Below are 11,673 nucleotides of genomic sequence, written 5' to 3'. Positions count from 1 at the left end.
ATCTAGTATTGTCTGAGTAGACGACTCGTAACAGTTCAACCCACCAACTCTTGCCCAGCCAACCGCCAAGGCACGCCAAGCATCCCGCAGCTGTACAGCCCAGTGATCATCGCATCTTTCGATGATTCCGCCCCAAGATTGGTCAGTGCAGCGCAGCCAACACGAGCTGACATTATACGTGTGCTGATCACCATGATAGATATATGTCACTTGTCCCCCATTTCCATGATTGTCTAACAACTTCGACCATGACTCCAACCGCCCTCTCAGATAACCACTCCGCCGTCCTCCTTCTCCGCACCGCAGCCCTCCTCACCTCCGCTGCCGGCTTCGTCTCCCTCGCCTGGTCCATGACACATCACAAGGGCATCTCCGACGATGGAGCAGGGGAATCAACTCCGTCGTCTTGGGAACCGTACGTCCACACGCCTCTAAGCACTCCATGTCATCAATCTAACAAGACCTAGATCGCATACGCCTTCCTCTGGTCCCTCATCGCCCTGACAATACGACTAATCCCCCGACGCATCCACCCGGGTATATACGTCGCCTTTGACCTGGTTGCGTTCCTGGCGAATGTGATTGCGGGGTGCATCGGGCTGGCAGTGCTGGCGCCGGTGATGGAGGGCGGGTATAACTGCTACGCTGGGGGTTGTGACGGGGACGCAGTGCTCCGAGTGGAGATTTTTGCGTACGTGGTTGTGTTTGTGAATGTGTAAGTTGGACTCCTGCCAAGGCGAAACTAAGCTGATGGCATAGGGTGGTTCATTTGATGCTTACCGTTTGGGCTTCCTGGGCCTGTCGTATTGAGCGGGGGAGGGGGAAGACCGTTTGAGGAGATTGAGTTGTAGGGTTGATGGTATCTACTTAATGTCTAATCCTAATATTAGTCTTCATGCGTTTGTCAATTAATATCATGTACGTCTGTGCTATAGCAGGAATCTGCCCTGATCTCCCCAAGCAATTATAGGGAAACAGCGTTGAGTGCGAAGTTAGTAAGACGTTCCTCTATAAGACGTCCACACAGTCCGTTATAATTACTCTAACCATTGGAAACTCTCATCATCTAGGTATATAGCGAAAGACAAATATAAACAACGCATGCGCCTAAGCCAGCTAAACCCAAGGCTGCGCCCGCGGTTTCGGCGGAACCGAAACCATCTCCTCCTCCTCGACATGAGCTAACAGCGCCGCTCCCTGCGTCTTGATCCCCGCAAAAATATACGCCAGCGCGGCAATCACCTCGGGCAGGAAGCCCAGTACCACGCGGATAGCCAGCGACCCCGTGACGGGATTAAGCGACGCCTTCTGCGTGCACAGCGCAGCAAGACTGTAGAAGACTCGGACGCCGATGAAGACGAGCGAGAAGGCGACGGCCGTGAGCAGCTGTTCGCAAATCATTAGCATAGCACTCCTATCACAAGGGGGTAACTACTTACGACAGTCCCCGCCCTCGTAAGCGAGAAATTCCGTCCCCGGGGAGCAATAAACGAGAAGCCAGTCCAGGCGACTAGAATCCCCCATGCGACTGCTAGAATTGAAATACCCGCCTTGGCGATCTTCTCGGCCTTGTCGAGGGGTTGTTCGTGTTTCTGGAGTTTCGCGGAGCCGGCTGCTGTTAGGGCCACGCCTGCGACGACCAGCATGTGGTAGGCGAGGACGGAGACCCATTCCATTTTCTTGTCGAGGGGTTGGATGCGATAGTGTCGACTGCTCGCGTTAGAATGGATCTCGTATTTGTGGACTGAGTACTCACGCCTCGTGTAGAATGCCTGCTGTTGCGAGGAGGAGAGGAGAAAGACCGATGCTGGAGATGATATTAGCGGCGATGCCGGTGTCGTTGACGGCCAGTGCGCCACCGATGATGCGGATGGTGCAAAAGAAGAACAGGAAGAGCCATCCCAGGAGGCCGTAGCGACCGTGGCGGACGAGGAGGTAGAGTACTGGGATGGCAAGGACTGCATAGATGGCGCAGGTAGCGGCGGAGAGGGCGTTGGTCATTGTGCAAGTCGAGTCCCGTAGGAATGCCACTTCTTTCGTTCTATCTTGGCTGAAGAGAATAGACAAGAGGTGTAAGACAAAGGCAGGAGGAGCGGTAAATAAGACGAACAGGCCTTGGGGCCATCCATGTAGGACATCCTCATTGGGTATATCATTTGTCGATCTGTCAGCCGCTGCGCCACGTTGACAACAGACAAGATCGACATTCAACCAAGCAATCATATTCATCATCCAATGTTGGTAGGATCGACATAAGCGGCTGAAACCCCACTCGTCCACTGTTCCCCTCGTATTAAGCATTCCTGTGAGAGGCTGGGCATGAGCTTGTCCATTCCCTTGATCAGCCAGAGACAAAAACAACAGCAGACACGAGGCTTTGGCCCCTCGGCAGTGCAGAAGCGAACTTTATTATGGGGCCAGGATATAAGGCAGAAATAAGTGGTAGAGGATGCTCAGTCCAGCCCCACACAATCAAGACAGCCTTGTCGAAAATATATCTAGTGGGCCAATCTTGTCATTCCTTTAATGATCCAAGGTCTTAGATAATTTCTTATCAATTTCTTGGCCATTGACTCTTAACAGTTAGACTCGCCTAATCCTTCAATACTGGACTAGCTCGTCCGCTAGACCGCAAGCTGCCCGCAAAGTGTAGTCCGTAAGGCTCAAAAGCCCAAAAATAATAAGCTCAAAGACAATTACATGAATCCACAATCAGAACTGTAGCTGGGTCAGGCTGTGAGACAACTTAGTCAGATATACATTTGTAGTCATGAAAAGTAGTGTTAATGTTGGATTTTCTTCAGGAAGTACGGAATGACGAATAAATATATTTTTATCAGTGTACTACTAGTATAACTCTTTGACAACACGAACCAAAATAATAGTAGTAGATAATAATCACCATTAATGTATATGCAAAGTGGTTATCACTTAGAGATAATTTAGGGTCCCACCACTCAATATTCTGTTCCTTGCCTGAGCAATGATGCCGCTCATATGGATATAGAAATAGCATCACATTTAGCAGAGACAGATTCTTTGTTGACTCGTAACTGTTTGGGAAAGTCAGTGGAGAAGGGAAAATGATAATTTACAGTAGTATATGAATAGAGAAAAAGAAAGGATCAATGAGCAAGAGTGAATGATGCAGGATCTGCTTTGCAAATGAAGTGAATAAGATCAAGCTTTACAGGGTCAAAGCCAGTTATGAATGGATGAGAGTGAATATCATAATCAGATCAGACTGATCCTGTTAGAATTGTAAAAAGTGAATAGAAATAGATATCATTATACTACACAACTAACCATCCAGAGCAAAAAATGAATGTCCACTAGAGCTAAATGAGTCTATCCATTATTGATCCACCATCCCCCTTCTCAGACTCGCCAAAGCATCATCAATCAGCTTCCACATCCGCTCATTTTCGCATGCAGCCCTAGCCTCCTTCAGCGCATCCTCCCAGATTCCCCATCGCTCCCGCGTATAGCCCGTCCAGCCCTCCTCTTCATACCTTTTCCCCGGCCCAGCGCCAGCCACATCCGGATATGTGCGATTATTGAGTACATTCGCCCACAGCCGCTCCGCAGCATAGATGAACCACAGGCAAGCGGCCTCCATCGCCGCCGTATCTCCCAGCGACGCAGGAGGGCGCTCGTTCTCAAGGGCCATAGCCATGGTCCAGATGGCCCGTAGTGATTTGTCCAAGGGAGAGAATCGCACTTCTTCCCCGGCAGGTGGATAGCGAATGTCCGCGGCCTGAGTGAGCTGCGCGAGGAAAGCGTTGAGATTTGCCCAGCGATCGCGTTGCTTAGAGTCCAGAGTTGCATCACAGGGGTCTAGATGCGTTAGCGTTCTGACTGTTCGAATCTAACGGATGTCTCACCTTTGTAGTCACCCCCAAACTCATACCACGTCTCCAGCTCTGTGTAGCCGAATGACGGCATGTCGGTCCAGAGGGTATCACCCTGAACCCTGAGGGGTTCGTTTGTGGATGGATCAACGGCAACTTGCTTCCGGAGATGAGATACAAACTCGACAAGCTTGCTGTGTTTGGATGGCTCCAGGCGTTGAGCGAGCTCCATCACCGCAAGAGAGACGTTGTAGTCTGGCAGGCCGATGCCGCCTTGTTTGGTTGGGCCATGGATGGATAATGCACTCATGGTCATGTTGATGACTTCTTGGACTGCATCTTGCGCTGTGACTTCTTCCTTGACTACTTTGTCGAGGAGTTTGAACTCGACTGAGTTTTCGATTTGTCGGATGAAGTTCTCTTTTCCCATAGTGAGGGTTTGTAGGTGATCAAAGAAAGTAGGTGTCGTTGGGTAGATTGAAAGTATGTTTGAGATGGAGAATCTGAAACGTAGAAACTTTGACTGACTGATTGATAAAAGGAGGACAAGGCACAATTGAGATCTGCAGAAGCGGATGAGGCTTGGACAGAAATGGTGGGCTGTGCTGAATGGTGCGACATCGACTCGACACAGCCAGTCTTGGCTGCGGGGGCCAGACTAGCTTGTGGATAGTGCTTGTAGTGCTTACCCCCCGCCCCCACTCTTGGCCCTAAGGCTCTAAGGTATCAAGCATTCTTAGCATCTCTACCAGGCCAGAATTGATCTGCGGGGGCTGTTTTGGATATCATCACCATAATGTATACGCAGAACAATGCATACACAGGAAAAACATTCGGGGCCAAATCATGGAGTACAGCTCAGCCTTGAACATTGAGCACATCTCACTCAGCCTGACGATCATGAGACGTTCTATCAGTGTTCCGAGTTTAGAAACATGTTAGAATTGAGATGACCTGAATGAATCTGAAGATATAAAGCCATGAGGATATTACCAGATCTCTCATCAACATCAGCAGCATCAAAGCAATCCACTCCAGCTCAGAAGCCTCTCTCCTCTTCTAAACCATTGTCCAAAGCACCAGCCTCTCAAAATGTTCTTCGACAAGAAATCCATCGTCCTCTACGGACTGATGGCCCTGGCTCATGCCTCTCCCCTCCCCGCGCTCAGCAAGCGCGCCCCCAAACTCGGCGACTTCCAATGCCCCGACGGCACCACCCTGTCTGAAAATGATATCCGCGAGGCCCTGCACCAGTGCCGCAGACTCGACGACGGCGCCATCGGCAAGTACCCGGCCTACTTTGGCAACAAGAGCAACAACCAAAAAGTATTCGGCAATATTCCCGATAGCACCGATCTGCGGGAATTCCCCATCGTCGTGGGTGGAGTGTACAATGGCGGTAAGCTTGTCAGACAGCGAAGACACTGACACAAGCTGACGAGTGCAGGCGAACCTGGCGCGTACCGTGTGGTCACAGACTACAAGGACAACCGCGGTGACTTCCGCGGTGTGATGCAGCATACCGGCGCCACCGTCGGTGGCGCCTATACGGCCTGCACGCGTGTCACCAACACCAAGCGCGAGCCTGGCAAGGACAAGGATGACAAGAACAAGCACGACAAGAGCAAGGACGACAAGAATGGTAACGACGAGAAGCGCAGCGTCCAGGAGACCGAGACTGAAACCACCGAGGAATCCACCGGCCACACTGTCAGCGACCTGACCACCCGCGGCAAGAAGAAGAAGATCGGTAGCGCTACCTGCCCTGATGGCGTCACGCTCTCCCAGGACGATGTTGCCAATGCGTTCAAGGAGTGCAAGAAGTGGGATGACTATGGCGTCGGCGGTTACCCTCACAAGTTTGGCAACAAGAGCGGTAACAGCGACGTCTTTGAGGGTGTCACCAAGGACCTGCGCGAGTATCCTATTATTCAGGGTGGAACTTGGACTGGTAGGTCATCAATATTCTGGTTATGGGATAAAGACTGACCATTGGAACAGGCGGCGAACCCGGCAAGTACCGTGTTGTCACCGACTACAGCGACAACTTTGTTGGAGTGATGATTGAGAATGCTGGTGCTTCCTTCTCCCGCTGCACTGTCAACACTGATTAGACTGGATGGGTGTTTTTGGGATCTGATTGGGGGGGTACATATTAGGAGCTGAATTGGTTTTTCTTTTTCTTCCATGCCTGGTGTTCTGTTAGAGGTCTTGTTCTTCTGCTTCTTGCTAGTTGAATGGAATTATATCTCCAATGTTTGGTCCATATTCCTTCTGATGCCCTTAACCACAGACAGAGGTGATAGGGCGCAAAGCTCCACAAGATACTCCCTCTGCTCTGTGATACGCTGCAATCAAAACAAACTATGATATGAGCTCTATCTTTGACTTCGGCTCGATCTGCGGAGGATCTGGATGACATAATTATGGTCTTACCAGTCTGGGCTTAGCGTCGGCCCACCGCCTGCATGATGATCCACTGGCTTGTTGCATTGCTTCGATTCTCCTTTGTTTCTGCCTCGCTCCTACGCAGGTGCGATTTTCAACAGCCTCCTTACCACTTGCTTCTTTCCAGCTGGATTTGTTTACCTGTAGCTGTTCCCGCCTTCCCCCAACAGACTAGTATGTTCCCAAGATGACAAGGCTTCCTCTTCTAAAGCGGGATATTTCCCTGGAAGAAGCCCTCGAACACGACGACAATGTTCTCCACATGTTGGACTATCCGCAGAAGTTGAGGGAGTTCAAGGCACATCTTATTTCTCTCAAAGCGGATATCGAAGCGACCGTGGCGTTTCATCTGCAAGCAAATTGTTGCCAGGTTGCTGATGAAGATAATTGGATGATGGGCAACTATAATATATGCATTCCAGTCTGCGTCAATCCCCCATCTGAGAACCATGTTCTTATTCGAATTCCCTTGCCCTTCAAAATCGGGGAGGAAAAGAATCCGGGGAATGTGGATGAAAAGCTGCGGTGCGAGGTAGCCACTTATATCTGGATCCACCAAAATTGCCCAACGGTTCCTATCCCTTGCCTTTATGGGTTCGGTTTTCCTGACGGCCAAACTGTAAGTGAACCTGAACTTCATTTCCAGATAAACTGAACTGATTAACCCATGTCTTACAGTTTGTCAAACCCTCCAGTGCCTCCCTTTTCTCTCGACTCTGTTGGCGCATAGCACAGACGCTACGGTCGTGGCTTGGCCATCCGACGTCATGTCCTTACATCAGTCCTTACATCAGTCTGAAGCGTCCGACCCGACTGACAACTGGATACATGATCATAAGCATTATAAATAAAGGTCGGCAGCTTTCTGAATATTCTTTGGAAGTTCTGCTCCGGGATAAAACGCGGAGACAAACTCTCTTCAGCGACCTTGCATGGATCATTCTAAGCTTGAATCGTACCGAGTTTCCCCGAATCGGGTCCCTGACCTTGAATAACGATGGCGTCATTAGTTTAGCGAGTCGGCCTCTTACGCTACGTCTACAGACCCTGGAAAACGAGGGGATCCCGACTATTCCCAGAACCTCAGTGTACCAAGCTGCGGAGTCATATCTTCTGGATCTCCTACAATGCCATGACAATCGTATCTATCATCAGCCAAATGCCATCCATGACACAGAAGATGGTCAGGAACAATTGGCTGCATTGACGATGATGCGTGCTCTTCTCCCTCAGTTCATCTCTCGTCAATATCGCCACGGTCCGTTCAGACTCACGCTGACGGACCTTCAACCGGGCAATATTTTCGTCGACGAAGAATGGCATATTACAGCTATTATTGATCTAGAATTCGCAGCTGTCCTCCCAGTTGAACTACAAACTCCCGTTCATTGGCTGACTGGCCGGACCATTGATGATATTGAACACGGGGAGCACCTCGATACTTTCCAGGCGCATATCCATGAATACATAGATGCGTTTGAGGAACAAGAAAGAAAAGATCAATGCTCAGATTTTTCTCACGCCCAGATCATGAGAGGATGCTGGAATAAGCGACGTTTTTGGTATTTCCAAGCACTGCACAGTCCGAAAGGGCTTCTGCGGGTTTTTAGGGAGCATATCCAACGCTATTATTGCGAAGAGCATTGCAGGAAACGTGTGTTCGATAAGACCGTGAGTCCATACTGGTGTGAGGGAGTCGAGAGTTTGATACAACGAAAAGTGGAGGAAGAGGCGAGATACAAGAATCAACTCAAAGAGCGCTTTGGCCAGGGAAGCCGGATTGCGCCCTCGTAACAGTGCTGTCCTATTTATTCTCATTGATTTTCTGTGTATATTACGACTTGTGGTAAGGGGCGCTGGCGTTCCTTACATATTAATCCTTCTTCTTTCTTCTTTTCTGTGCCTCTTCCCCGGACGACACTGTTGGCCATGCGTTCAGAGGGCATTTCCGTCTTCTTACCCCTCGCTCGCTTGGCTTCTTCACGGGACGAGAGCGACATTAGCGTCAGTTGATTCTGTTCGATCCTCTTTTGCTCCGCGGCACTTCCGTCCGCTTGTTCTCTCATACTAACAGGGCAAAAAAACCGAATAGTACGGCGTTGATAAAAGACTCGATAGTTTCGGACGGGGAACTAAGAAGAGGGGAAGAGGGGAAGAGGGGAAGATGACAAGAGAGAGATTACAGAGTTACTCCAGTCCTAGCGGGGCCATGAATTCCAGGCATAACATCTGTGTACCGTACTGATATCCTAGATGCTAATGCAAAGTGGCGACGCACTTTTTGCACCTAACAGGAAGTGTGTCTTATATATATGCCCGTTCAATTTGGTAATGCCTTTGATAATCTTAGCAATTTTGTTTACTACTGCTATTAGGAAAAGCTTAAGGCTGAAATCCGAATTATTTTTCATTTGCATAGACCATTTCTGCAGTTCTATGGGGTACGGTTAACCACTTTGCTTCTGGGTAACAGATGAGGGTTTAGTTGCCCCAGGACAGTCATAAATATTGTCTCTAGACAGTAATGGATCTGTACCATGTATACTAAGACTCGCGGTGTTCGAGACGAGCGTGGGAGATATCCCTGCACAAACCACAGTCAAGATTGAGATCACGTACGCCAACCTCCTGAAGGTGGATAACAGCACTGGGGGACTGGTTCTTACGATCCCGACATCGATCGCATCGCGGTACGGGGACACGCCTGCAGGATACAGCGGAAATCAATCCCTTCTCACGGAGGGGCTGCGGATCAACGTCCAAGTATCGATGCCGGCAGCCATCCGCAAGATGGAGTCGCGATCACACCCCATCTCGGTCGAGATGGGGGCCGTTTCCCACAAAACCTTCCAGGATTTTGCAGCGGGTGCATCATCGGACATGCTGGATTACTCCAAGGGACGTGCCACGTTATCGGACAGAAATGCCATTCTTCATCAAGATTTTGTCTTACACATCTTGTGTAGCTCTCGCGAATCCTCGCAGTCACAGGCTATTGCAGCGTCGCAGCCTGGCCAACCCGGCCTCTCCACGATTGCGGTCACCGTGCACCCCGGCGATCTGTTTTGCCAACATGTTAATATGGAGGATTTTGTCGGCGAAATTATCTTCATGGCGGATAGATCGGGGTCGATGGAGTCAAAGATCCCCTCTCTCATCAATGTGATGAATGTTTTCTTACGGAGTCTCCCTGAAGCATGCTCGTTCAACATCGCCTCCTTTGGTTCCCGCGTCACATGGTTATGGCCTTCCTCGATGAGATACAGCCAAGAGAAACTGGATGTCGCCTCGAAGCACGTGGATTCATTCCAAGCAAACTACGGTGGTACCGAAATTTATGGCGCGCTGCACAGTGTTATGGATCACTACAATAAGCGGAATGACGTACCAACCAGTGTGATTTTGTTGACCGACGGCGAGGTCTGGAATGTGGACAACGTGATACAGCTAGTGCGCGAAACGGCCTCAAACGGTTCTTTGAATATCAGATTCTTTTCTTTGGGAATTGGGGATCGAGTTTCTCATCGCCTGGTCGAGGGCATCGGGCAGCAAGGGGGCGGCTATAGAGGCCTCGATGGGTTCCTGGCAGGAAAGAGTGATACAAATGTTGAAGGGAGCGTTGACACCATCTCGCCTTCCGTGCAATGTGGATCTTGGCAAGGATCTTGCCATGAAGACATCTGAGCGGCAGATTGCCGGATATACAGTGCAATATCCCGAGTGGGTTCAGGCTCCACACCATATCCCTGTGCTAAGCACCTTTTCACATTTCTCTCTCTACTACTTGCTGGAGAGGGAATTGGACTCGCTGCCTAAAATAATTAATATCACTGCAACAACTGAGAAAGGAGAGAAGCTCACAGCCCAGCTGCCAATTCAGACAGCAGCTGAACAACCAGCCATTCACCATCTTGCAGCGAAGGCATTGATGAACGACTATGAAACCGGACAAAGCTGGATGCATTCACTTCACCCAACCCTCAAGTCCACCAATCCAACAGGATTTGAAAAGGTTCTGGAGCACGAAGCAAAGCACGTTGGGCAGACGTGGTCCATACCTAGCAAGTGGACGAGCTATGTGGCTATTGATCGTAGCACGGCCCAGCAACGCGGGATATCGGTCTATAAAGCGGATGCTATCGAAGTCTCCCAACTGACTCGGCCACGACATACTTCTACCTCTACACGACCACGTATTTCTCTTAAAAAAGGTTCTACTCGTTCTTGGAATTCTGCTGGCTATGATGCTCGCCGCAGACCCTTTGTCTTCTGCGAGGGGGGCGGACCTACCATCTCCGTGGAAACTGCTCGACATAATTCCTCCCACCATGATGATCTTCCCAGCCTTTCGTTGTCTGCACCACCGCCGACATCGCGACCACCGTGGGTGTCGGTTCACTCATTAGATACCTCCTTTGACAGTGATTATACCCCGGGTCCTAACACGTTCGAGGCGGGGGTTGGGATCTCGGCATTTGACCGCCCTAAGCAGCAAAGTCAAACCCAGAATCAGCATCAGGACGAATCACGAGCGCCTCCAGCTCTAGAGGGGGGCTCTGGACCTGAAGAGCTACGGCCAATTGAAACATCGGCAAGCGTACGCAGCGGGAAGACCATAACGTATCCGATTCTGGATGAGGATAGCGAAGGGGCTATTGCCGATGCACCTCAAGCACGTTTTCAACGACCACGTGCAAGCCTGCTCCGAGCTGAAAATCGCAAACGCCGCAGACCCAGCTCAGATGAAAATGAGACCGACGACGATAGTCCTCATTCGCCAACTGACTCGCCAAATGACACCTCCTCGAGTGGCGGCTGTAGAGCCCGCTCTCTGGATAGGGAACTTCGCGATCCCGACCACCCAAGCCCGTCAGATTTACCTCGCCTGGAAACGATCCTCCGCCTGCAACAAGCGGACGGCAAATTCAACATTGTCAGCCGTTCCTTTAGAAGCGCCCTGAAACAGAAATACAATAACGAAGCGCTTAAAATGTTCCTAAACTCCACCTTCAATGGAAAGTCACCGGCCACGAGGGGCTGTCTTAGTGAACTGGCCTCCAATGTTCGTCTTGTCGTTTATATTAGTCATGAGTACGCTGCTTCGAAGGCGCTCTTTGAGCTCCAGGTAGCAAAGGCACGGCAATGGATCAAGCGGACGATTATAGAATTGTTGAAGGAGAGTGGTGACTCGGAGGAAACACTGGGGACACCACTGGAGGAATTAGCAGAGTCCATGCTCGAGGAGATGGAGAAACTAGTTTTGAAGAAGGTGAGATGATCAGGTTTAATGGAATATACCAGTGTTCTCCATCCCGCTACAGCAGAACACGCACAGCCGTTTCGCAGGAGTGAGGCGGCACAACTCGCATGATGG

The 11,673-nt window shown here is 50.2% G+C and overlaps 5 protein-coding genes across 5 annotated transcripts; 3 read left to right on the top strand and 2 right to left on the bottom strand.

The window, feature by feature from the left end:
• Window positions 1-248: 248 nt before the first annotated feature.
• On the top strand, window positions 249-835 carry Aspvir_003331 (uncharacterized protein; the record flags this gene model as incomplete). Its single annotated transcript, XM_043274916.1, has 3 exons — window positions 249-419; window positions 468-715; window positions 760-835. 3 exons carry the CDS (start codon window positions 249-251, stop codon window positions 833-835), a joined length of 495 nt encoding a protein of 164 aa, XP_043130851.1.
• A 281-nt stretch (window positions 836-1,116) lies between these two features.
• Aspvir_003330 (uncharacterized protein) lies at window positions 1,117-2,001 on the bottom strand (the record flags this gene model as incomplete). The annotated part of the gene is made up of 3 exons (XM_043274915.1): window positions 1,117-1,386; window positions 1,440-1,710; window positions 1,757-2,001. 3 exons carry the CDS (start codon window positions 1,999-2,001, stop codon window positions 1,117-1,119), a joined length of 786 nt encoding a protein of 261 aa, XP_043130850.1.
• Window positions 2,002-3,355: 1,354 nt separating this feature from the next.
• Aspvir_003329 (DUF3632 domain-containing protein) lies at window positions 3,356-4,281 on the bottom strand (the record flags this gene model as incomplete). The annotated part of the gene is made up of 2 exons (XM_043274914.1): window positions 3,356-3,837; window positions 3,885-4,281. 2 exons carry the CDS (start codon window positions 4,279-4,281, stop codon window positions 3,356-3,358), a joined length of 879 nt encoding a protein of 292 aa, XP_043130849.1.
• Window positions 4,282-4,943: 662 nt separating this feature from the next.
• Aspvir_003328 (putative extracellular guanyl-specific ribonuclease) lies at window positions 4,944-5,965 on the top strand (the record flags this gene model as incomplete). The annotated part of the gene is made up of 3 exons (XM_043274913.1): window positions 4,944-5,250; window positions 5,299-5,802; window positions 5,853-5,965. 3 exons carry the CDS (start codon window positions 4,944-4,946, stop codon window positions 5,963-5,965), a joined length of 924 nt encoding a protein of 307 aa, XP_043130848.1.
• A 521-nt stretch (window positions 5,966-6,486) lies between these two features.
• Window positions 6,487-11,577, top strand: Aspvir_003327 (uncharacterized protein; the record flags this gene model as incomplete). The annotated part of the gene is given in 4 exon segments (XM_043274912.1): window positions 6,487-6,918; window positions 6,978-8,089; window positions 8,849-9,771; window positions 9,788-11,577. The coding sequence occupies 4 exon segments, from the start codon at window positions 6,487-6,489 to the stop codon at window positions 11,575-11,577; spliced, it is 4,257 nt and encodes a 1,418-aa protein (XP_043130847.1).
• Between the last annotated feature and the right edge of the window lie 96 nt (window positions 11,578-11,673).

Source organism: Aspergillus viridinutans, assembly GCF_018404265.1.
Source record: "Aspergillus viridinutans IFM 47045 DNA, scaffold_14, whole genome shotgun sequence".
NCBI lineage: Eukaryota > Fungi > Ascomycota > Eurotiomycetes > Eurotiales > Aspergillaceae > Aspergillus > Aspergillus viridinutans.
This window is presented reverse-complemented; position numbering and strand designations above follow the sequence as displayed.